The 27,558-nt window shown below is 37.6% G+C and overlaps 1 protein-coding gene across 1 annotated transcript in view; it reads right to left on the bottom strand.

The window, feature by feature from the left end:
* Nucleotides 1–27,558, bottom strand: part of SdhA (succinate dehydrogenase, subunit A (flavoprotein)) — a 221,429-nt gene that overhangs the window by 178,271 nt on the left and 15,600 nt on the right. Inside the window, exons 2-3 of the mRNA XM_090376065.1 lie at nucleotides 26,602–26,691; nucleotides 7,870–8,031 (exon numbers count right to left, since the gene is read on the bottom strand). Coding sequence (XP_090232191.1) covers nucleotides 7,870–8,031; nucleotides 26,602–26,691 — 252 coding nt within the window. The remainder of the gene's footprint in view (nucleotides 1–7,869; nucleotides 8,032–26,601; nucleotides 26,692–27,558) is intronic.

Below are 27,558 nucleotides of genomic sequence, written 5' to 3'. Positions count from 1 at the left end.
ATAATCGCCTGAGAGGGCATAAATTCAAATTGAGGAAAGACAGTTGTAGGTTAGATGTGCGGAAGTTTGCCTTTAGCCAGCGGGTGATCGATTGCTGGAACAAAACTTTCATCTGTCGCTGTAAAAGTTGATAGCTTAAATAGATTCAAGGCAGAACTAGACAAATATTTGGAGCGAGTGGATGGGTGAAATGAGTAGGGGGTTTTTTTCCACAACAGGTGGAAGCCTGTTGTTGTGGAAGTGGATAGGTTGAATAAATTCAAGGAAGAACTATATAAATTCCAGGAGGGTATTGATGGAAACTGTGTAGGGGACTTTTTTTTTTTGGTTGATGATGCTACACAAGCTTGCTTTCTTGCATCATTTGCTACTACTACTAAGCACCATAATCCAGTTTACTGCAAATAAGCCCACAGCAGTCTGCTCACCAGGTAAGAGTGGCAGAGAACAAAGTATATTAATATCCCTGATGCATTTTTTTCTTAATTTATGAATGTGCTTGAAGGTCAGCTTCTTATCAAAAATGACCTCCAGGAATTTGTCCCCTATTCTAAGTGGGATGACTTTTACATCTAACTCGAGTTCTGGGTCACGGTGCAAGTTCCATTTTCTACAGAAGTGGATGCATATAGTCTTTTTCTGATGAAAATCTGAAACCAGTGACTGATGCTCACTTACTAAGATGGTTTATAGCCTGCTTCAACTGCCTTCAATTATTCATGTTGCATGATTGATTCAAGATGCTGAAGTAATCAACATAAAGAGCATTGGAGACAGCGGGTGGAAGCTATCATGTGAGGGAGTTTATCTTGACAGTAAAAAGTGTGGACCCTTGGGGAACTCCTTCCTCTTGATGGAATGGATGAGAAAGGGAGGACTTGAAAGAAACCTGAAATGTCCAGACTGATAAAAAGTTCTTAATAAAAATGGGGAAATTTTTCCCTCAGACTAAACCACATGCTTTCTCAATTTCGAAGAAACTGATACAAGGTGTTCTGACTTCAAAAAGGCAGCATGGATAATTGTTTCAAGTCTAATTAGATGGTTCAAAATAGACCTGCCCCTTCGAAACCGATACCATTTTGAAAAACAGTTTATTTTCTTCCAAATACCATATAGTCAAGTACTATAAATAACGTATGTTCTAGCACTTTATATAAACAGCTAGTCAAGGCTACAAATTAATTGGTCAATTATTGCTTGGGATCTCTGGATCCTTTCTTGGCTTTGAGAGGGCTAAGATGATTGCTTGATGTCAGGGATCTGGAAATTCTCCTTCAATAAAATTACAATTGAACAAGAGAAGCAATGTTCTATAGCTGTTGAGGAAAGGTGTTTTATCATCTCACAGTGAAATATGCTTTGGTCCAACTGCACTTGCCTTACAAAGCAAAAAAGCTATCTATAATGCTTTACTAAAAGGCTGATCAATGCCTCAAAAATTGAACTTTTTCTTTCTTTCTTTGATAGCCAGAAAAACTGACTATGATGTTCTTCTTGAAATATGTGCAAATGTTTCCTCCAATGCATCAGCAATTTCAGATGGATCTGCAATTGTACCTCCATTATAATGAAGGACTGGTGATGAATATGAAGGATATTTGCCCCTCAATTTTTTTTTTTTTTTTTTTTTTATCACAGGCAACTTTATAACTGGTTGAGTGGGTTACAGATAATGCACAACAAATCCAAGAGTTCTGACTCTGATGTCTAATGTGGCAAGCTTGAGCATGTTTAAAAGCTATGTTTCAGTATAGGGGTTCAGACATGTCCCCATGCTTTATTTTGTGGCTTCCTAGGAGTCAAGCAATCAGAGCTCCACCACAGTTTGAGGAAGATACCATGTGATTTTTGTGGAATTGTATGCATCACTGCATGTCTTATCCTTAACTCCTTCGTGGATTATCCCGAGATACCTTGTTTTTAGGTTTAAAAGTTATTTGGAACATACACGAGATATCTCGGGATAAAAGCAAACAATAATACCTCCAGATTTAGAACTGAAACATATTTTCTCGTGTATTTATCTGGCTAATTTTGCATTAGCTAGATAAATCCCGAGATTTCTCGGGATTTTTTTTTTTTTTTTACGCCTGGCAGCAGACTGACTTTCATTTTAATGTACAGCAATTTAAGAACAGTATCTCGTGTTCCTACGTGCTGCCAGTAATCAAAATAAAATAAATGCTGAATACTGATAAGCAGTTACTAATCAGAAAACAATATCAAAAAATATTTTGGAACTCTTTTCAACTGCCGGCCGTAAGCGATGTTTACCTCGCCTATCCACTTGCAGTGGCCGTGTGTCAGAATATAGCTAGTTCAAGATTATTGCTTTTGCATTTCCCTTGATTTTTTAAATTTATTTTTATAATGAGTAGTGTAGAACAAGAGATTAGTGACGATTCATATAGTGAATTGGAAACTTCTGGTGAATCCTGTTCTGAAGATTTTTTCCAGGTTTTGATTCAGATGATGGTGATGTCATTGTTTCAGATGCTAGAGAGAGTGGCGCAAAATTGACTGCATTAAAGACCTCCCCCTCCGCCACCTCCAAGATTTCCATTTTCTGTTCAGCCAGGTTTGTGCATTGAAAGCAATACAGATGAAATGACTCCCATACACTTTTTTTGCTTTATTTTTTGATGAAGAACTTATCAATCTAGTGTGCTCTGAGACTAATAAATTTGCAGAACAAAATGGTGCTCATGATTCTAGTTGGACTACAGTGATGCATGCTGAATTGGGAGTATTTTTTGCTCTGAAAATGCTGTAAGGTATTGTGAGAAAGCCTGAAGAATATATGCACTGGTCAAAAACACCATTACTTGAGACACCAGTGTTTGGAACTACAATGGCACTTAGGCGTTATAAAAAGATAAAAGAATATCTTCATTTCTCAGATAATGAGTCATGTGATGCAAATACGCACCCAAATCCAAAACTAAACAAGATTTATGATGTCTATTGCTTCTTAGAAAATAAATTTAGAAGTCTATATGTTCCAAAAAGAGACATAACAATAGATGAAAGCTTGATGCTGTACAAAGGAAGACTCAGTTGGGTGCAATACATGCCATTGAAGCGCTCAAGGTTTGGCATAAAATATTATATGCTGTGTGAATCCAAAAGTGGTTATGTTTAGACTTTCATAATATATGTAGAAAAAAGGCACAAAAATGGATCCAGACTTTATTGGTCTTCCAATGTCTACGCAATTGGTTTTGACTCTCATAAAGCCTCTGTTAGGAAAAGGATATTGCCTCACGGTGGACAATTATTATACCATTCCCCAATTAGCTGATATTCTCATCACAAAGAAAACTGATGTTTATGGTACAATGAGACTAAACAGAAAGGAAATGCCAGAAATGCTGAAGAAGGAAAAGCTGAAAAGGCAAGAGGTTGCTGTTTTTCAAAGAGGGAAAGTCATGGCCTTACGTTGGAAAGATAAAAAAAGACAGTGTTGTTATCCACAGTTCATAATCCTTCTCAGGAAGAAATAGAAACTCGAACAGGATTAGTGAAGAGACCCAAAGTAGTTTGTGACTAACTTTTCTATGAGAGGTGTAGATAAAGTTGACCAACATTTGGCTAACTATCCCCTGCCAAGGAAACAGATTAAAAAAAATACTGCAAGGTTTTCTTTCATCTAATGGACCTAGCTGTGTGGAATTCATTTCTACTGTATAAAGCCACGATTTCAGATGGTCAAAAAGCTCTTTCAAACTTGAATTTCAGATTGAAACTGATCGATGAAATGATCAAGAAATATCACCTGCAAATTCCACCAGTTAGAAAGGGAAGACCATCCTCAACATCCCACCCAACTTAGGCATTACCCCATTGATATTCCACCAACTGAGAAGAAGTTTCCAACTAGAACTTGTTGGGTATGCTCCAAAAAGCAGAACAGAGATGGCAAGAAAATTTGAAAGGAGACACGCTACATGTGTAAAACATGTGAAATTAGTCTTTGCATCACTCCTTGCTTCAAGACCTACCACACCAAGTAAAATTACTGTTTGTTTTTCATGAAATGCCTGTTTTTTTTTGTATGCATTTTTTTTTTAAATGGAATTCAAATTGTCTTTCAGGGAATAAAGTAAGTTTCCATTTTTTTCTGTTTTTCTATTACTTTCTTTTAGCACAAGTGCTAATTTATTAAAAAAAATAAAAAAACAGCATAATTTGCACACTTTTCGGCATACACAAGATAACTCGGGATAGCCCAAATAGGTTAATTACTCGCATGTATTTTATACTAAAAATTTATAAAAAAAACACAAAAAAACTATACAATGAGTATACGCATGATGCACACTTTTAAACTATAAAATAAAATAAAAAATGTTCCAAGAAGGAACTTTTTTTTTTTTATTTTACATTTTTAAAATTTTTTTTCCTGAAAATGTGCCATAATGGCACATATTCAGGGGAAAAAAAAATGTTCCGGTAAGAGAGGTTAAGGCATGCAGTGCAATAAAATACTTCCTCACTAAGCAAAAGAAAAGGATCTTCTTTTGTTTTAGATTCTGCATTGCCATTGCATTAGAAATGCCAATGACCAAGTCAGAATTTTGTTAGTCTACTATATTAATTACTTTTCAAAAATTTTAACCTGAAAGATTTAAAAATTGTTGATATTTTTAGCATGTTTAGCATTAACAAGGGCACATGATGCAAGAAAGCAAGCTTATATAGCATCAGCCAAAAAAAAAAAACCACCTTCTCATTTCACTCATCCACCCACTCAAAATGTTTGCCTAGTTCTGACATGAATCTGTTTAAGCTATCCACTTTTACAATGACAGATGGAAAATAGTTCCAGCAATCAACCACCCGCTGGCTAAAGGCAAACTTCTGCACATCTATCCTACAACTGTCTTTCCTCAATTTGAATTTATGCCCTCTCAGGCAATTATTCTGAACAAGAGGAAGGATCCCATCAGCAATGAGCATGCTCAAACCATTCAAGGCTTTACACACCTCAATCACATCATCTCGCAGGTGCCTAGTCTCCAGATACTATCATTTTCAAATCTTAAGCCTTTCTTCGTAAGAATAACATTTTGCTCCCTTCATTAATCTTTATAGTCTTTATATGGAATCTATCCAGTTATATTAAAGGAGGCAGCAAAGGAAGTAAGCAAACCCTTTGTCATAATTATGACAGCTTCCTTGGACTCAGGTGAGGTACCCATAGACTGGAGATGTGCAAATATAACCCCAATTCACAAAGGAGGATTTTTTCTTTCTCTGTACTCTTTACATTTTTTCTGTCTTTCTCTGTACTCTTTACAACAGCTCTACATCCTTCTTAAAATGAGGCCTCCAGACCTGTATACAGGACTCAAGGTGCAGCATGACCATTGCCTTATATAAGGGGGATAATCACTCCTTATCCCTGCTAGAAAAATTCCTGTATATCATTGACAAGACACCATGGGCTACTCTTGCAGACTGACTGCATTGCTCAGAAAACTTCATATCTGCCTGCACAATTACACCCAGGTCCTTTTCATTCTCTACCTCTGTCAGTGTAGAACCAAACAGTTGATACATTACTCTGGGGTTGCTGCTTCCCATATGCAGTACTTTACAATTGTCAATGTTAAACTTCAGTTGCCACCTCTCAGCCCATCTACTCAAATTTTTCTAGATCCTGTTGCAGCAGCAGAAGCATACTGTCATTAGTGTCATTAACAACCCTGCCGACCTTCATATCATCTTCAAACTTAGACATTAAGTCTGATATACCTTCATCAATATCATTAATGAATACAGAAAACAACTATGGATCCAACACTGAACCCTGGGGGACTCCACAAATAACATTAGTCCATGAAGAGCAGTGTCCATTGATTGCCACTCTGTCTTCTCCCACTCAACCATCCCTTTATCCATAGAATCAATTTGCCTCCAATGCCACACTGCTCCAATTTGTGCAGCAGTCTTCCATGTGCCATAGTATCAAAAGCCTTTCTAGGATCCAAATATATGATATAAAAATTATTCTTTGCATCCAGTTCCTTTGTGACTACATCATAGTATCCAATCAAATTGTTCAGACAATACTTTCCCTTAACAAACCCATGCTAAGTCCGAGCTTTAACTGAAGTCTTGTCTAGAAGATCCTACAATGCTTCTTTATCCAGTGCCTCCATTAATTTCCCTGGAACAGAAGTTAAACTAAGAGGTCTATAATTACTTGTGTCAGCCTTTGATCCTCCTTTGTGAATTGGGGTCACATTTGCACATCTCCAGTCTATGGGTACCTCCCCTGAGTCCAAGGAAGCTGTCATAATTATGACAAAGGGTTTGCTTACTTCCTTTGCTGCCTCCTTTAATATAACTGGATATATTCCATCCACCCCAGGTGCCTTTATGTTTATCTTCAACAATTTCTCCTCCACTTTACTCTCAGTTATTACAAAAGATTATCTAGCTTTCTGCCAGAGTTTAATATACCTCTGGCATTCAACTCCCTGAATAACTCCTCATGTGTGAATGAGGATGCAAAATATTCATTTAGTTTGTTAGCTACTTGAGCAGAATCATCAATATAAAATGGACCAATCTGATTCATCCCCTTCCTTTTAGAGTTTACATAAGTAAAGAACTCTTTGCTATTTTTCTTTGCCAGAGATATCTTGTAATTTGCCTTTGCCTGCCTAACCTCCATTGTGACTTGGTTACAGAGCAGCTTATATCCATCATAGGATTCTGTGTCACCTGTTAATTTATATGTATCCCACGCATTTTTCTTCTCGGCCACATGTCTAATTAGTTCATCTGATATCCATTTAGGCCTAAATCTTGAACAATATTTCTTAGTTGGTATGAAAAGCCTAGTAGCTTCCAAGATTATTTCTTTGAATGCTTCCCATTTTGAATTTGCTGTTGGTAACATCATCAGTTGGTACCACCGTATAGAATTTAAATATGGTCTCAGGCCACGGTAGTCACCTTACAAAAGCAAAAACCCTTCCCTTTACTCCTGATGGTAGTTACCTCTGAGTAAATCCCACTTCAGCACACTGATCACTGCCACCTAGTGGTTCCTTTATCTGCAGATTCTTAATGCATGAAGAATAATAACTGATAAGCAGATCAAGAGTATTACTTCCTCTAATTGCCTTCCGGACATGCTGCTGTAGAAAACAATCATCAAATAAATCCACAAAAGCCTTGCTAGTGTGTGCGTGACCAACCCACAAATTCCAGTCAATCTCTGGAAAATTAAAATCCCCATTATAAGACACTCCAATTTACTGGCTCACTATTTCTCTGCACAATTGCTCATTATACTCATCAGATTCATTAGGCCTATAGCACACCTACTCTCAATTTTCCTTTTCCAGTGTTTATGTCACACCAAACAGACTCGACAAGTTTTCATAGCATTCTTCAACATTTCTATTAGTAATGACCCTCATATGTAATAATGTGAGGTATGCTGGATTGAAGAACCATGTTTAGAGTCTCAAACATTGACATAACATTTAAAAAAAAAAAAAAAAAAGCAACAAGATTTATGAATCAGCTTAGAAATGAGAAAGATCATGAACAGACTCGCCATGTGAGTGAGGAATTATTAGCTTTTCAAAGACTGGCATAACATTTAAAAGAAAAAAGCAACAAGCTTTATTAATCAAGCTAGAAAAGAGGAACGGCTTGCTTGGCCTGTTTAAGATTGCTTTCACCACAAGTCTGCAATTCAGAAGTTCATTTTCTTGTGGAGATTAAGTTTCAATGTGCATCTTTGTTGATTTGCAAATAAATGTATTATGTTATTATTATAACAAGTCGAGTTTTCTGTTACTATAAAAAAAAAATATATTTCTACTTAGGAGATTCTAGACTTACCTGGGCAGCTACAGTGTGAGATCTTGTAGGAAAAAGTTTCGTGATACAAGCAGTTCGAAATCCTTCCTGAACCAATCCAAATGCTGCTCTAAGCCCAGCACCTCCTGCCCCAACAACCACTGCATCATATGTATGGTCTACTACAGGATAATCCCTAGATATCTAATTTAATCAAAATATTAAAATAATAACTGAATAACTAATTTAATAACTTTCATTTCACTAAATAAAAGTATTATATTAATAAATTAAATACTTTAAAAATTAAATAATAAAAGAACTAAAGATAAACATAAGCTCACAATTTACAATCTATTATGAAGTCCATAACTTTGTTATAGGCAAAAATAGTAGAAATATTAATTTTGTTTTAAAAATAATTCCTAATAATCTGGGAAAGGTCAACTTGATGCAGAGACTAATGAATAACACATAATATTTCACTGTTTTGGAATTAATTTTACTTAAATCGCACATAAAGGGCGAGTCAGATTTATGTACACACATTCTAATAATACATAATTTGTGAATCTAATAAATTTAAATACTTTTCATTATTGAACAGCTGTCTGGCTCCTATTTAAAAGCAAAAATTCATTTATGACATTCAAATGTCATCCAGAATGCATACATAAACTACATCCTTTTTCAACACTCCTGCATACAACAGTGCACGAGTCAGTTGAAATTCTACATGTTTCTGCTCTATTGTCACCCACAGAACCTCCAATGTTTTTCAGCATGTACCTTATCTTTCAGGTATCCCCATGAAAAAATTTAAGGTATTGAAAGCCTGAGACAGGGGGGGAGGGATTCAAAAGCACTTCTCCTGTGACCTATCCATTATTGATGAAACTCCCTGTCCAAATAGTAACAAACAGCAGAATGAAAATGGAGGTACACCATTCTTAAAAAAACACCATCACATCTGATATATGCTTCTGATATTAGGTACTAGATAACTCCTTAATGTTTCGAGATAACTCTCTCAGTAACAATGCCATTGAATCTGTAGGGTCCAATAATGTAAAATGCTGCAAAATGTTAAAAAAAAAAAGTTACAAAAATACCCAATAACTATTTTTGTTATTTTTGGTTTTTAGGAGCATTGGCAACTAAGGCCATATTGCTCCGGGGATATGTAGTGGTCATTCCCTGACCTTTCCGCATCCTCCATATTTGGTCATGACGGGCTTAAACCCCGGTCTAATCAAAAAGCGCGAACTATGCACTGCTGCTCCTGCCCACCTGGCTACGGAGGCGCCGTTGAAATGAGTGCAGAGCAACAAGACTTGTGAGGAGAAGGCTTTAGTTCTATCAACTGAAGATCACATTGAGATAAGGTTTTGAATGGATTGAATAAGTGCAATGCTGATGGAATCTTTCCTGTTGCTCCAACTACACGAGGGGACATAAATTCAAACTGAGAAAGGATGGTTGCAGGGTAGACTTGCAGATTTCTGTTCAGTCAGTGGGTAGATAATTATTGGAACAAACTCCCACCTAGTGTTGTAGAGGTGAGTAATTTGAACAAATTCAAGGAAAAACTGGACAAACTATTAAAAGGGATGGACAAGCGATATGGGGAGTATTGGTTTTCACTTTTTTTTTTTTTACTGCTGCTGTATAAACTTTCTTTCTTATATCATTTGCCACTATTAATACTAATCTTTACAAAAAGTAAAGATATAAAATGTGTACTTTTTGTAAAGGAAAATCTGTTAGCCAGATTCTGCTGATAGGGTCATTCTGTGCTACTTTTAATTCACAGCCTTCATAACAAGTTAATACACGTAGCCATTATTCTTCATTGTGTTGACTCGATATGAACATTAGAATTTTGCTGCCATTGTTTCAGTACTGATATAGGAGATACTTGGAGGGTTCTACGTAGCTTTGAAGCAGTGTAATCGTATTATAAGAGGTTTAAAAAGTACAACTTATAGCAATACATAAGTGTTTTAACAACTTAACTTTATTATGTAGTGCAAAATGTATGAGATTAATATTCATAGAGCTTTTGTATCGGTGATTTGGTGTGAATATAGTATCAAATAACTAGTAGTTATTTGATACTATATTCACAGTAGTAAAATTGTAGGTTTTTAATTGTGGTAAACAAGTGGCTCATACATTCCGGCATTTTTTTTTTTTGTTTTTGTTTTAGCTAATAAGCTTTATTCTAATAAGGATAAAACTAATTTAAAACCCTATGAACCTAATGGCACAGCACAATACATGTAACGTAAACTCGATAGTGCAACACATAGCATTTAGATATCTATCAGTTTAGTATAATATTCTCAGGTTAAATTAAATGTAAACAGAAATCATGCCTCAGACTAAGACAGCAAAGCAACAGACAGAGTAGTGGGAGTGCTGTGGTTTGGGGAGAACTGAAGAGGTAAGTTCTCCTACAAATCATGCCTAACAAAATTTACAACTTGTGCAATGTTTGTGGACTATCTGAAATGGAATAGGATGGAGCCAAGGAGGACGTTTTTGTGTGCATTCAGTGCAAACAGTACAAGAAAATTAGGCGCAAACTCGGCATTCTGATGGGTATTTATAAGAGCTTGAAGAACAGGGTAGATGGCCTCGAAGCAATTAAAATCAGGGCCCATCAAGCTCTCAGCTGCCCAACTCAATGAGAGAGCCCTCACTTGTGCATCAGGCAACACAATGGTAATCCACAAGGCAGAATGCACTGGTCCCTTCAGAGGCAATAATTGTCAGTGACTGTAATGACAGGGTTTTGGTGTGGTTTGGTTTTTTTTTAGGAGCATTAGCGACTAAGGCCATATTGCTCCAGGGATATGCGGTGGTCATTCCATGACCTTTCCGCAACTTCCGTATTTGGTCACAGGCTCAAACCCCGGTCTAATCAAGAAGCGTGTGCTACGCACTGCTGCTCCTGCCCACCTGGCTACGGAGGCACCAGGTAATGACAGGGAAATACGTTTTATAAAAAGGATTGGTGGAATAGGACCAGGTTATATCTGTTGGGGGGCAAAAGTAGATGACACTGTAGAGCAGATATCATCTTTTAAGGGCACGAAAGGTGATATTGTTGAATACATGGGCATCAATGATATTGAGAGCAGCAGATCTAAAGATTTAATTAATTTTAGAGCATGTTGTGAAAACGTCACGAGTTGGAATTAAATTTGAAAGTGTTTGCAATCCTGCCCAGACATGAAAGGGAGTACATGCTGAAAACCTTGTCAATCAATTCAGCCATAGAAAAACTGTACAAGGCTGATGGGGTATAATTCTTCCCACCATAGTCTGCACTTATTAACAGGAGAAACAGTTTTTACAGAATAGGAGATATTTAAACAGAATGGGTACAAGAATATTTGCTGATGCTATTGAGGCAGTTCTAGGCGGGGTCCGAAAATGGATAGCTTGGAAGGGTTGTTCGTGTTTGTTATTTGGTTTTTAGGAGCATTAGCAACTAAGGCCATATTGCTCCGGGGATATGCGGCAGCCATTCCCTGACCGTTCCATATTTGGTGGGCACGGGCTTGAACCCTAGTCTAATCAAGAAGCGTGTGCTATGCACTGCTGCTCCTGCCCACCTGGCTATGGAGGCGTCAGCTTGGAAGGGGGGTTAGAGCTGCAGGCAAAGGTGAAAGGGACTCTTGCACTGCTTCTGTTGGAACATGCAGCAGCCTGGGAAGCAAGGTGTTGGGGATTTCAAGCCCTGCTGTGGGTCATCACAAAACATGTAAATAAAAGGGGGTATCAAAAAGTTTTGTACCTTGACCTAGATAAAACATCAGTAGGAAGATGCCATTTGTAATACATTGTCTACATATTCAATAACTAACATGTGAAATTTCATTCCTGTAGGTGATCATACACCAGAGGTGGAGCCCAGAATATGAGGAAGGATGCTACGGTGGATAAAGTGAAATATCGAGCAGTGATCAAGTTCCTACATTTGCAAGGCAAGAACGCTCAGGAAATTGATGAAGAAATGAAAGCTACGTATGGGCAGAATTGTCCATCTTGTGACACTGTAAAAAAGTGGAAATGGGAGTTCCAGTGCAGTCGTACAAGTGACTTTGACAAGCCAAGAGAAGGAAGACCATCAACATCCACAGACAGTGAGACAGTTGCAAAGGTTGAGCAGCTGGTGTTGAGTGACAGACTTGTGACAATTCATTTCATCGCAATTGCAGTGGGAATTAGTTATGGATCTGCCTACAGCATTTTACATGACCATCTGCACGTCTAAGGTCTCCACATGATGGGTTCCAAGATTGCTGAAGCCTTTGCAGAAGCAATGTCAAATGCAACATTCTTGCCAACTGTTGGATTTGTGTAATGTAGATGTTGAGAACATTTTTGATCAGTTGGTAAGAAATGACAAATACCGGGTGTAAAGACATGTCAAAGTAGTGGAAGCACACCTCCCAAAAAGGTATCAATGAAGTGGAATCGTGGTTTCAGGCAAAAAGTGCAGACTATGATCAAGGCATTAAACAACTGATCCATAGATGAGAGAAATGTGTTACTATACATGAAGAGTACATAGAAAAGGATTCAAGTTCCTGTGAAGTTTCACCTTTCTAGGGCTATTATTTCTAGGTAAGGGTACGAATATGCAGACATTGTAATAGTGATAGCCATATATTGCAAGGAAGCCACAGGCTTTTGCTGCAGTGGATGGGGTGGGGAACATGACGCAATAAGAAAATACAAATTATGCACTTCCCTCCTCACATAGGGTAACTATCCAGTTGACTTGAATTTATTCAAATCATTAGCCTCAACTACCTGTGAATGCAAGGTATTCCAGCAATCAACAACTAGATAACTAAAACTTCCTACAACTTCCCAGTAATTTGAACTGATGCCCCAGAGTTCTGGAATTCTCTATAACAGTGAAAATTCTCCCTTCATTCATTTTACTAACCCCTGTAAGAGCCTTATAAAACTCAATCAGGTCACTTCTGAAGTGCATGGTTGTCAAGCTCTGTAACCCACATAAGTCTTTCCTCATACGGTTGTCCTCCTGCTAATCTCACCATTCAGGTTACCTGTCTTTGGACCCTTTCAAGAAGCTATGTCTTTTTTCAGATGAGGTCTCCATACTTGAACACAGTATTCCAAATGTGGTCTTACAATTGCCTTATACAGTGGGATTATGACCCCCTTATCTCTACGAGATAGCATTTGATAAATCATCAATAGGACACCATGAGCTTTCTGGCTACCTGTTTACACTGCTAAGAAAACTTAGCATCTGCCCATATTATAACTCTGTTCCCTTTCTTCCTTTATAGTTGTTAATTCAATTCTGCCAAGTGAGTAATATATTTGTGGGTTGCTATTCCCCAAGTGTATGAGCTTGCATTTTGCCTGCATTAAATCACAGCTGCCATTTTTTTGACCATTCTTGCAACCTGTTCAAGTCACCCTGAAGGAATGCTGCTTGGTACTGATCAACTACTCTACCAATCTTTATATTGTCTGCAAATTTTGACATCAAGCCTTCTCTCCCTTAGTCTAGCGTTTCCCAAACTGTGTTCCACAAGATGTGAACAAGTGTTCGGTAAAAAATCCTAATTATGTATAAATATAGTGCAAATGCATCAGGAATACATAGCTATATCTGAATAAATCAGATTATTAATAAAACGGCATCGTTTTAAGTTATATCTCATATTGTGAATACCTTCACAACGAGTTGCCATGATATTGCACTACTTCGAATAAGTAACGCTTCACCTAAGGAGAAGACTAATGTTACTTATTCTCAGATGGATACCACCACCCAGACGGCACCGTTTCAGGGCTATTTGGCCCTTCTTCGGTGGGTGGGTAGGTACCCGAGTGATGCAATGATGGCAAAACAGTTATGAAGTATAACTCCACAATATGAGAGATGCCTGATGGTGTATCATGTATTTAGACTCAAGCGTTTAGGGCATAAGCCTCGAGCTATGAAGGAGTCTAGACTATGTATAAATATAGTGCAAATGCATCAGGAATACATAGCTATATCTGAATAAATCAGATTATTAATAAAACGGCATCGTTTTAAGTTATATCTCATATTGTGAATACCTTCACAACGAGTTGCCATGATATTGCACTACTTCGAATAAGTAACGCTTCACCTAAGGAGAAGACTAATGTTACTTATTCTCAGATGGATACCACCCAGACGGCACCGTTTCAGGGCTATTTGGCCCTTCTTCGGTGGGTGGGTAGGTACCCGAGTGATGCAATGATGGCAAAACAGTTATAAAGTATAACTCCACAATATGAGAGATGCCTGATGGTGTATCATGTATTTAGACTCAAGCGTTTAGGGCATAAGCAATATAAGAAGGGCCAAATAGCCCTGAAACGGTGCCGTCTGGGTGGTGGTATCCATCTGAGAATAAGTAACATTAGTCTTCTCCTTAGGTGAAGCGTTACTTATTCGAAGTAGTGCAATATCATGGCAACTCGTTGTGAAGGTATTCACAATATGAGATATAACTTAAAACGATGCCGTTTTATTAATAATCTGATTTATTCAGATATAGCTATGTATTCCTGATGCATTTGCACTATATTTATACATAGTCTAGACTCCTTCATAGCTCGAGGCTTATGCCCTAAACGCTTGAGTCTAAATACATGATACACCATCAGGCATCTCTCATATTGTGGAGTTATACTTCATAACTGTTTTGCCATCATTGCATCACTCGGGTACCTACCCACCCACCGAAGAAGGGCCAAATAGCCCTGAAACGGTGCCGTCTGGGTGGTGGTATCCATCTGAGAATAAGTAACATTAGTCTTCTCCTTAGGTGAAGCGTTACTTATTCGAAGTAGTGCAATATCATGGCAACTCGTTGTGAAGGTATTCACAATATGAGATATAACTTAAAACGATGCCGTTTTATTAATAATCTGATTTATTCAGATATAGCTATGTATTCCTGATGCATTTGCACTATATTTATACATAGTCTAGACTCCTTCATAGCTCGAGGCTTATGCCCTAAACGCTAAAATCCTAATTAATAATTAAAAAAATAAAATAATAAATAAAATTTTGCATATTTCTAGCATACACCACTTTTGTATCATTCTAATTTTTAACATTATTTTTTTCCCCGGTTATTAATATACTGTACTGGCATCAACTAATAATAGACTGCAGAACACTTTATTTTGGCGGGCTTTTGCTTAGAGAAGTATGCGTACACGAAAAAGTAGCAACATAGTGATCTAATATGCCATTCTTATGCGATTTAGCCTGAAGTACACGGGTTGAGGATGCACGGAAACTGAACTTGGCCTGTTACAACATAAGATCGCTCGTCAATGAAGACAGGATATTACAGCTGGAAAACAAATTAGAAAACATGAATTGGAATATCATCAGTTTGGCTGAAACAAGAAGAAGAAATGAATCACTACGTTTATCAAGTGGAAATCTGCTGTACACCAATGGAAACAGTGAAAGGAGTGAAGGTGGAGTTGGCTTTCTGGTCCATAAAGATAAAAAAAAAACATTTTGGAATTCAAAAATACATCACCAAGGGTGTCAAGACTGCTATTCAGGATTTCTAAGAGGTATAAGCTAAAGGTTATAATGATTTATGCACCAACATCGAGCCATGATGATGAAGAGCTGGAAGAAATGGACACCGAAATTGAGTCTTCTAGATGAACAGAAAACTCACTATACTATCGTTATGAGAGACTTCAATGCTAAGGTTGGAAAGAGACAAAACAGTGCAGAAAGGGGAACTATAGAAAAATTTGGAATTGATGAAAGAAATGAAAGAGGTGAAAGACTTGTGGAATTTGCAGAATCTCAAGGAACGTCAGTAATTAACACTTTTTTGAAGAAAAGGGTTAACAGAAAGTGGACACGGAAGAGCCCAAATGGATTAACAACTAATGAAATCGACTTCATCCTCACTAACAGAAGATATATTGTGAATGATGTTACTGTCCTGAACAAGGTAAATGTTGGAAGTGATCACAGAATGGCAAGATGCACACTTGATATAGAAGTAAGAAAAGAATGGAAAAAACTGACTCTAGTAAATAATACAAAGGTCTTTGGGATAACAGAAGAGAAAAAGCAGTACGTACTGGAACTTAACAAGTTTGAGCTTCTCCAGACTGCTCAGGACCAAGATATTGACGAGGAATATTACAACTTTCTGAAAGTGAAAGCCCAAAAAACCCTATAGGGAAAAAGAAATCCATAGAAGAAAAAATTAGTCAAGAAACACTTATGATGAACCAAAGGCGACAAATGAAGAGCAAGATAAACTGACAAGGAGAAAATTGAGTATACTGAGTTATGCAAAGCCATTAGAAAGAGACTCAGAGAGGACATAAGAAAATTTAATGCAAGAAAAGTAGAACAAGCATTAAGGGAAAACAAAGAATTTAAAATCAGCAGCCATGAGCAGTAATACAGAGAGACAAATACAGTCAGTCCTCGTATAGCACGATAGTTGTGTTCCTAGAAAACCTCGTGCAATGCAAAATCGTGCAATATAAACAACAGGCCCTATGGGAAAAATAGGGTTAGGTGCCGACCACCGAAGATTGAACACACATTTGTAACCAAAACTACCAAACACAATAAATAATCGTAATAAAATACTTACGTATTTTATTACGACTATTACGTAATAAAATATTGCCAATGCTTTTGCTTCTATCGTAAGCAAACTTGTTTTTTTGTTTGATTTTCTATCCAAACAGTTGTATAGAAAAATCAAACAAAAAAGAGCCATTGTATCTCTTCCAATTCTTTGTGTCTTAATCTAATGGATTTTAGTTACACTTTGAGTTGTTCCTGCTATGAAAGTTGTTTTTTTTTTTCTCGGCATTGCCTCATTTAGGTCTGTAACATGTGCAATATCACACGGTCTTTCATTTCGCTCAAAGCGTTTCACAATTTCATATTTTTTCTCTATCTACAGAGGCGGACTGGCCATAAGCCTTACTGGGGAAACCCCGGTGGGCCGGAGGCCTGTGTGATTTTGGCCATAAACCATAGTATGAGGCCACTATAAATTTTCCCGGGTAAGAATTTTTGACCCAGTCCGCCTCTGTTTATCGATAATGCTTTTTTTTTTTTTTTCTCTGTGAATCTGCAGTGTCTTCACCAGGACATTTCCTTTTCACACCTTTTAAGTATTTTACTCATTTTTAGGGAATAAAGCACAATTACAAAACGAGGAGGCACGCTTGATACATATAAACAAAGCTGCGCGGGCGTGTAGCAACTGAATAAACAACACCGTAAAGGCAGAGATACACTATTAACACCTCACATTTCTAGGGGTTACTACCATAAAACAATAAAAACAATTTCCAGTTGCGTTTCCGCTAGTGGAATCTGTTATAAACTGGTAGTAAACTCTATCTAATTGCATTTGCGATTATACCGTTAGCTGGAATTGTGTTGATTTTTACGTTATTATGGTGAAATGTGTTTCCCCTTCACTGATATAAAACACAAATACATTTTCAGAATCTTCTCTTCATTCCTATCGTGTTGTGTTCAGTTGGGGTGATTCTGCGTTCGACTGCCATTTCTTGTAAACACAAAGGCGAATCGTGCATAAGCAAATTCGGTTCGTGTTATATAAGATATCGGTCCCCTATTTATAAATCGTGTATGATCGAATTCGTGTAATGTAAACACGTGTTATACGAGGACTGACTGTAACACTGAAACTGAAGAACAGCAATGGTGTACTTATAAATAGCAGAGAAGGCATAATTCATATAGCAGAAGACTACTATAAAGAGTTATCCAAGGAGCGAGGGAATGATGCCAGCAGTGGGGAAGATGGATCACAAATTAGTAACACATACAATATACCTGATATCCTTCCTGATGAGGTAGAACGTGCATTGAAGAAAATGAAGAATAACAAAGCCCCGGGGGAAGATGAAGTTACTGTAGAGAAAAACACAAAAACTGGCAAGACTCTTCACAAAATACATTAGAAAAGGTGTGATGCCTAAGGAGTGGAATAATGCAATCAGTTTTGCTGCATAAGAAAGAAGATAAATCAGAAATTGGAAATTATAGACAATTAGTTTGTTATCCCACATCTAAAAGTTATTCACAAGGGTCATTACTAACAGATTAGAAAGAATATTTGATGAGAATCAACCGAAAGAGTAAGCTGGCTTTAGGACAGGATTCTCAACTATGGATCACCTTCACGTAATGTCACAGCTAACGGAGAAAGTAAATGAATATAAAACACCATTATGCCTGGCATTTGTAGATTATGAAAAGGCATTTGACTCCATACAGGATAAGGCAATGTTTCGAGCACTGGAAAGACAAGGCAAAGATACCTCATATTATGATTTTGAAGAAAATATATGAGAATGCTACCTCCTTTATTAGACTAGACAAAGACAATAGTAAATTTAAAATTGAGAAAGGAGTCCAATAAGGAGACACAATATCTACGAAGTTGTTTACTGCTGCCCTTGAGGAAGCTTTCAGACGATTAGACTGGTCACAGAAAGGAGTCAATGTGAATGGAGAGTACCTACACCATTTACAATTTGCAGATGACATTGTGGTCACAAGCCACGATCCCAATGAATTAGAGGAAAATGTTAATCAGTTATGCAGAGTTATAAGGATTTTGGACTAAAGATAAATATGGCTAAAGCAAAAGTAATGATGAACAAGTATGCCACAGAAAGGGATATGATTGAAGGAGCAGTAATTGAAAATGTGGTGTCATATACTTATCTGGGACAAGTTATTAGCTGTAATAATGATAAATGGCTGGAAGTCAAGAGAAGAATAAATTTTGGATGGATAGCATTCACAAAATATAGTCACATACTGAGGAGCAATATCCAACTTTGTCTGAAACATAAAATAATGAACCAATGTATACTCCCCAACATGGCTTATGGAAGTGAAACTTGGGCACTCACCAAAAGAATAGGCGCCTCCGTAGCCAGGTGGGAAGGAGCAGCAGTGCGTAGCACACGCTTCTTGATTAGACCGGGGTTCGAGCCCATCACCACCAAATACGGAGGATGCGGAAAGGTCAGGGAATGACCACCGCATATCCCGGAGCAATATGGCCTTCGTTGCTAATGCTCCTAAAAACCAAATAACAACAACAACCACCAAAAGAATGGAAGAGAAGTTGAGATCTACACAGCAAAGAATGGAACGAATTATATTAGGAATCAGACTGTTAGATAAGAGAAACACATGGATTAGGCAGCAAACTCAAGTAAAAAGACATTCTTATCAAAACTAAAGAACTAAAATGGTCTTGGGCAGGACACATATCTCAAAGACAATGACAGATGGACTAAGAAAATAACAGAATGGTACCCAAGAGGAGCTAGAAGAAAAGCTGGAAGACAACGACAGAGATGGACAGATGAAATTCATGAGTTTGTGTGTAGTAAATGGATGGCCATTGCACAAAACAGAAGGAACTGGAAAGTTGGTGGAGAGGCCTTCATCCTGGAGTGGATTGAAAATGGCTGATGATGACGACACAGGTTGAAGAAAAGGGGAAAGAAAACCGATATCACGCATTGTTCAGGTGGAAGTAACCTTCCACTGACACGTTCTTGCATGTTTACACAGTGCTGGTGGTGCGGTGCGGACTGTCTTCGCAATTGCAATTACGAGATTAGTTCTATAGTAGGGCATAAAACTAGTAAGCATAACTGAACTCACTTCCTTGTATAAATATTTTTTTGATAATTATCAGTATTTTGAAATATTATTATTAATTAAAATAAATGACCATACATTTGTGGTTGAAAAAAGGAACTTTAAAACGAGAAGCAAGTACTTCTAGTATTGCAACTGTGGTCGATGAAAATGAACACAATATTGTCACATTTCAGAGTGAGGATGAACAATCACAGCCTTTTATTCTCCAAAAATCCAAAGTGAAAACACAGGAACCAACTAATAAAAGACCAAAACGAAAGTATGATGACAGTTATTTGAATTTCAGCTTTACATGTGTTGGAAATAAAGATGCTCCTGATGCACAGTGCGCCGTATGTAATAAAATATTAGCAAAGAGTTCTTTGACTCCCACTAAACTTGTGTTCTATAAATATATTGTGAGATGAAGTGTTCCGTGACTAAAAATGCTTGGGAAACGCTGCCTTAGTTGATGTCATTTACAAAAATCAGAAACAATAGTGGTCCAAGAACCAATCCTTGGGGGACCCACTTCTGACTTTTGCCAATCTGAAGAATATCCATTAATCACAACCATCTGCCTTTTGCCCTGCAAACACCCGCAATCCATCTTAGAATTTTTCCAGTAATCCCAACATGTTCCAGCTTATTCAATAAACTCTCATGAGGGTCTAAAATCCAAATAAACTATGTTGAAATTGTTTTCTACATCCAGCTCGTCAGTAACTGTGTCAAAACAGTTAGTCAAGCATGATTTTCGCTTAATAAAACCATATTGTGCAATATTCAGAATGCCATATCTATCTGAATGTCCCTGTGGTGCTCTCTTAACCACTTCCTCTAAGATTTTCCCTACCACTGAAGTCAGACTAACTGGTGTGTAGATACCAACTTTGCTCTTAAAACTACCTTTATGTATTGGTGATACATTGGCACTTCTCCAATCCAAATGGACTGTCCCAAGTTCAAAGATGCCCTCATAATTAACTTCAATGGTTCAATACACTCCCTTGCAACCTCCTTCAAAATTACTGGGTATATGAAATCAACTCCAGGAGCCTTACTTACCTTGAAAGTTTTTCTAATAAACAGTCATCTGCATCTGCAATTTCAAAATCACTTTCATATGGATCAGCCTCACTTGTACAACCTCTTCTCAGCATAAAGGGTCTTTCTTCGGTAAAGACAGATGCAAAATACCTGGTCAATTCAACAACATCAGCAGGGTTGTCTAAGACTTTCCCACTCCCAGTGTACAAGGGTCCGATCTGATTCTTCCTTGTATTCACATGCATAAAAAATTCCTTGTCCCCATTCTTTGCTCTCTTAGCTAGTGCTTTTTCATACACAGCCCTGGCTTCTCTAACCTTATCTGTGGTAATATTACAAATCAACTTGTAGCTGCTGTAGGCTTCAGTACTTTTCAGTCTGTAGCTGTACCATGCTATCTTTTTCTGCTCTATTTGAAAGGCCAGCTCTGCATTCGTACATTTTGGCATCATCGTGCAATATTTTATTAATGGTATGTATGTGTTCAAAGCTTCTGTGATTTTTGCTTTAAAAAAGGTATTCCATAATTCAAGTGTATTTGCCCTCACTCTGCAATCTGCGCAATTAATAGATGCGCAAATAACACCTTAAACTATCAAAGTCCCCTCTAAATTAAAAATTCGTGCCTTTACCTTTAACTACTGTGACATCTTTCTTCACCTTCCAACTGAAGACTGCGTGATCACTACCTGACCGTCGTTCTTGTATTGTAAGCCCTGTGATGTCATCTAATTCGTGAGTAATGAGGTCAAGAATATTCTCAGTAGAAATAATAATCTAGCTTACTTAAAAAAAAAATTTCCCTGTGATCAGTTTCCCTCCCAGTTATTCCAATCAATCTGGAGCAGATTGAAGTTACCCATAATAAGACATTCACACTTGATTGCCCAATAATCTCCACATAAGAGACTCTCATCATACTCTTCACAATCTTCTGGTCTGTAGGTTACTCTCAGTTTCATTATAGCTTTGCTGCCAACTAATTTGCACCATACAGATACTATGATGACAGCCATAACTTCAGACTCTTCAAAAGCTCTTTTTGCTCTCAGGATGCTTTTGATAAGAAGCATGACACCACCACTCCTCCTACCTTCCCTGTTATTTTTATTTGTTGTTTGTTATTTGGTTTTTAGGAGCATTAGCAACTAAGACCATATTGCTCCGGGGATATGCAGTGGTCATTCCCTGACCTTTCCGCATCCTCCATATTTTATGGTCATGGGCTCTAACCCCAGTCTAATCAAGAAGCGTGTGCTATGTACTGCTGCTCCTACCCACGGAGGTACCCCTATGTTCCTTAATACATTATACATACCATAGTGGAACTCGTCATCTCCAATTTCCAGGTGGCACCACATTTCTGTCATTTCTGTATTATGTCAGCTATGTTATTTGTTATGTTATTTTTGGTTTTTAGGAGCATTAGCAACTAAGGCCATATTGCTCCGAGATATGCGGTGGTCATTCCCTGACCTTCCGCATCCTCCGTATTTGGTGGTGACGGGCTCGAACCCCGGTCTAATCAAGAAGAGTGTGCTACGCACTGCTGCTCCTTCCCACCTGGCTATGGAGGCGCCTTTTTTATGTCAGCATTAGTTGTCCTAACCAAGAGTTCAAATTCATCTATTTTATTGAAAACACTCATGACATTATTATAGCCACAGTTAAGACTAAGTATTCTTCTATAGTTTACTACCGTGACACAACCTTTGAAATTGTTTAGGCTTGTTTCCCTACCTTCCTCATCCCGCTCATTTGAACTGTTGCTATCCTCAGAATATCTTGTTAACAACAGCTGTTGTGGCAAGAATCCTTAAGGTATCCTCAATGATACTGACATTCCCACATTCAAATAAATTTGAATGTGGGGATATCAGAGATATGGTGTCACTCAGACATAAGAAATGCAGAATTTAAAAATGATATAATGTGTATGGAAAGGAGAGACAGGATGAGGGGGATATCAGTGGCCAGTGCAATGTGCAGTTTGGTGTCATAGAAAAACAAAAACAAGTTTAGAAGTGTGTTATAGAACTAATACGGCCTGTGAAATATGGTCAAGCTGCCAAATTGCACTGGACCAGCATGGCAGATTATGATCCATTTCCCTCAACATGAATTGTTGAGATCACTTCCATCCTGAAGTGGGTTGTTAATGGCTGCTGGATATAGGTCTAATTATATAACTATAATGATGACCATAAAACCAACCATACAAAAAAAAAAAAATAGAGTAGGCCAGTAAATATCAGAATGTCTTATAATGGGGGATTTTAAGTTTACAGATATTGAATGGAACTTGTGGGTTGAACACTCACACACTAAGAAGATTGTGGATTTATTGAATGACTGCTTTATACAGCAGTATGTTAGACAAGCACAGTGCCGGATTAAGGCACGGGCTAGGAGGCTCTTGCCCAAGGTACCATTCTTTGAGGTGGAGCAAGTTTTACAAATCATAAAAAAAAAAAAAAAAAAAAAAAAAAATTTATATATATATATATCCTTAGTAAGTTTGGCGTCGAAAATCCTTCTGCCCGAGGCACGAAAATACCATGATCCAGCACTGAAGACAACACTCTTGACTGATTATGAGCAAGAACTCTTTATGCATTAAGAACTTGCAGTTAAAAGATGCTTTGGCAGTGATCACAATGTGCTGATGTGGGACTTACTTAAAAATATAACTATGCGAAGGGTAAAGGAAAGGGCTTTTGCATCTGTAAGGTCCATGAAAGTTTAAATTCAGTACAGTGAGACCATGTGATAATGTTGTCAGCAGCAAATGCAAAATGGAAACTATTCAGGAAAGTAATTTTAGAAGCTCTAGGCTTTTCATACCAACTAAGAAATACCATTCCAGACTTAGACCTAAATAGACATAAGATGAACTGATGACACGTGTGGCTGAGAAGATGGGATGCATATGAATTATGTGGTAATACCGAAGCCGTTGGTAGATATAAACTATTCTGTAATTAAGTCACAAAAGAGGTTAGGCAGGTTACAGGAAGTCTCTGGCAGAGAATGCCAAGAATTGCAGCATTTCTTTACTTATATTAACAGTAGAAGAAATGGGTTGAATCACATTGATCCACTTGACAACAATGATTAATTGTTGATGATCCTGCCCAGGTTGCTGACAAACTAAACAGGTATTTTGCATCTACATTCATGCATGAGGAGAATTCCAGAAGTTCATCAGAATCTAAGAGGGAGCTAAATAATGATGTGATAACTGAGAGAAAAGTGGAAGAGAAATTTTGAATCATTCTCCACTTATGTTAAGGGAAGCAGCAAAGGAGGTTTTTTTTTTTTTTTGATTTGGTAGTTGTTGGCGCATCGGCTTCTGTGGCCATATTGCACCTCCCAAGGTTTTTGCAGTACTTTGATCCAAGCCCGAGGCGGGAATCGAACCCGCGAGCAAAGGAGGTAAACAAACCCGTAGCCATAATTATGAAAGTATCTTTGAATTCAGAAAAGGTCAATATGGACTCGAGATGTGCAAATAACCCCATTTCGCAAAGCAAGATCAAAGAATGATCTGAGAAGTACAAGTACAGACCTTTAGCTTAACTTCTGTTCTGGAAAAATAATGGAATCTCTAGTTAAAGAATTAATGCAGGATCATCTAGACAAGAATGCAATTATACTGCAGTCATAGCATGGATTTCTTAAGGGGAGATCTTGTCTGAACAATCTGACTGTATATTATAATGCAGTAATGAAGGAACTGGATTCAAAAAAGTAATTTTGTTATTATATACTTAGATTTCAGGAAACCCTTTTGAAACTGTTGCACATAAAAGACTGCTTTCACAACAGAGCAGTGTGGCATTAAGGAAAGTTACTGTCTCTGAATAAACAGATAATTGAGTGGGAGAAGAGAGTGGACACTGCCCTTTTTTTTTTTTTTTTTTTTTTTGGTTTGGTAGTTGTTGGCGCATCGGCTTCTGTGGCCATAGTGCACCTCCCAAGGTTTTTGCAGTACTTTGATCCAAGCCCGAGGCGGGAATCGAACCCGCGACCTTTGGGTTGCCAGGCAGGCACTTTACCCACCTGGCTAGCCCGGTCGGCTCACTGCCCTTCATGGACTAATGTTATTAGTGGAGTTCCACAGGGTTTAGTGCTGGGCCCATTATTGTTTTCTATATTTATTAATGATATTTATGATTTATGATAATTTATGCAAACTTAGACATTAATCAGTCTAAGTTTGGTTATGACAAAAAAAAAAGTATGATACAGAGGTTGGCAGGGTGGTTAAAGACAGTAATGAAAGTAAGCTGCTACAACACGATCTAAACAAATTAGACCAATGGACTGAGAAATGGCAGTTGAAGTTCATGCAACTTACTGCATATGGGTAGCACAGTATTCCCAGATTAACATACCAACTGTGTGGTACTATATTCAAGGCACTGAAAACTGAAGACCTGTGGGTAACTCTGTAGTCAGATATGAAGTTCTCTAAGCAATGTATACAGATCTGCTAGGATAGCTCATAGAGCTATGTCTATGATATACAGGAACTTCGCTAGCAAGGACAAGAAAGTGATTATCCTGTAGTATAAACCATGGGTGCGGAGAAGGGCAGAGAATGGTGAAGGGAATGAAAGGGTGGTCTTATCAAGACAGGCTTCACTTCTACAAATACAGCGTCCTGGAACTAGGCACCTGCAAGGTGTTCTGATCAAGGTTTTTAAATGGATTGAGGAGCAAGCCCACTGCTGATGGCATTCTTCCTCTTGCTCAGACTACATACATGAGGAGTCAATCAAATCGAGGAAAAATGTTTACAGGATAGATGTGAAGAGGTCTGCCTTCAGCCCTGACTGTTGAAACAAGCACCTATCTGGTGTTATGGAGGCGGACAGGGCAGTTTATATAAATTCAAGGAAGTAGACAAATTATCAGAGGCAGTGTACAAGTGATGTGGGTGGTTGGATTTTTCTTTGGCTAATGCTTTATAAGCTTGCTTCCTTGCATCATATGCTAATAATACCTAATGTATAAATCTGTGCAATAGCATCGTGTCTATACGTAGCCAACTACTAAGTAGGCAAGAAATGGCATCATTTAAGTATATCTCATATTGTGAGATACCTTTTGCACTACCTCGAATAAGTAATGCTTCACCAATGGAGAAGACTATTGTTACTTATTCTTGGTGGATACCACCACCCAGACAGCACCATTTCAGAGCTCGTTGGTTCCTCATCGGCAGGTGGGCAGGTAACCTGGTGTTGGAATGATTAGTAGGTGGCTACATATAGACACAATGCTATTGCACAAACATTATTATTATTAGCCATATGGTGCAAGGAAGCCTGAGGCTTATGCAGCACCAGCAAAAAAAAAAAAGTTTCTGAATTACCCTGAGAGTGAGACAAAACAAGAGTCAGAAGTAGAAAGGAATCGCCAAGAATAGAAGAATGATGATATCCAGGTCAGGATCCTGGGTGTGCCCAGCCCATACTCACCAGATGTGAGCCCCTGGGGTTAATACGTTAGTTAACCTCTTTGTAACCTGAGACTTATATCCCTAAACTTTTACGTGATCTTAATTACTTGTACACCATCAGGCATCTCTCACATTGTGGAGTTATACTACACAAATGGGTTGTCATCATTACAAAAAAAAAAAAAAAAAAAAAAAATACATAGTCGTTATGTTATAATGACTAACATAGTTTTTGTCATTGTTCTTGCTTGATATGAACATATTCCTTAAAAGTGTGCCAGCTTTGGGGAAAATTAATTGCTTAACCTCAAAATTGAAGATTACAGCAAGTTACTTGGGGGTGACACTACTAAAAGAAAAGGACATTTTTTTTAAAACACAAATTAATTCTTACTTTATACAAAATAAAGCCATTCAAACTTTTATGTCCATTATAAATAATCGTCATTAAAAATAATGGTTAAATGATCATATAACCATTACTTTCGCACAAGGTAAAAATTCAAATACTTACGTGTCCAACTGAAGATTTATTGGATGTCTGCCTTCCTTCAACCGCGAAATGAAAATTTTTTGAAGTATTAGGCCATCTTCCATTCAACTTCTGAAATTTTACAAAAAGTTCACTACTTCATAAAAAATGTTTTTAAGTTGTAAGACATCTAATACTAATTTTGTCCTTTTCAAAATGATGAAAAATAGGATTTTCTCATCCCTTGCTTTTTAAATATGCAACTGAGGATGACAAGATCCTACTTTTCATCATTCTGAAAAGGTGAAACCAGCATTAGTTATTTTATAATTTCAAAATCCAACTTCATATACTACATGATGACTCACATTGAACTTCTTTACCATTCTTTTGTAAGGGAACTGTCACCCGAGACCACTTGTAATCTCTCTGGTGATTATACACTGCTATCAGTCTTTTTTGGAACTTAATGGTCTCTCTGATGATAGACCATTAAGTCTCAAAAAGACTGACAGCAATGTATAACCTTTTAAATAAATGATAAATTACCCTCTTTTGGTGATGCCATATGTTTAGAATATTAATACTAACAACAGCAAGGCAACTCATGGTTAAGGCTATGGCCACTACATTAATAATGTATATAATATTGGTGTAAGCACACCATAGACAACTCCTAAACAAAAAACTACATTAGTAGTGTGAAGAGCATCATTTTATCTGTATCTCATATTGTGCTCTTCCTTCACAATGAGTTGCCATGTATTGCACTACCTCGAATAAGTAACGCTTCACTAAAAGAGAAGACTTGTTACTTATTCTGTGGGCACAACCACCCAGATGGCACCGTTTCAAGGCTTGTTGGACTTTCATCAGTGGGTGGGCAGGTACCCTGGTATTGCAGACATGACAATCCAGTTGTGAAGATAATCCCACAATATGAGAGATGCCAGAAAGTTGACATAATAATATTGAAGTAAAATTAAATGCAATCTTGTT

Source organism: Mastigoproctus giganteus, chromosome 6, assembly GCF_048544385.1.
Source record: "Mastigoproctus giganteus isolate SK-2022 chromosome 6, ASM4854438v1, whole genome shotgun sequence".
Lineage (NCBI taxonomy): Eukaryota > Metazoa > Arthropoda > Arachnida > Uropygi > Thelyphonidae > Mastigoproctus > Mastigoproctus giganteus.
This window is presented reverse-complemented; position numbering and strand designations above follow the sequence as displayed.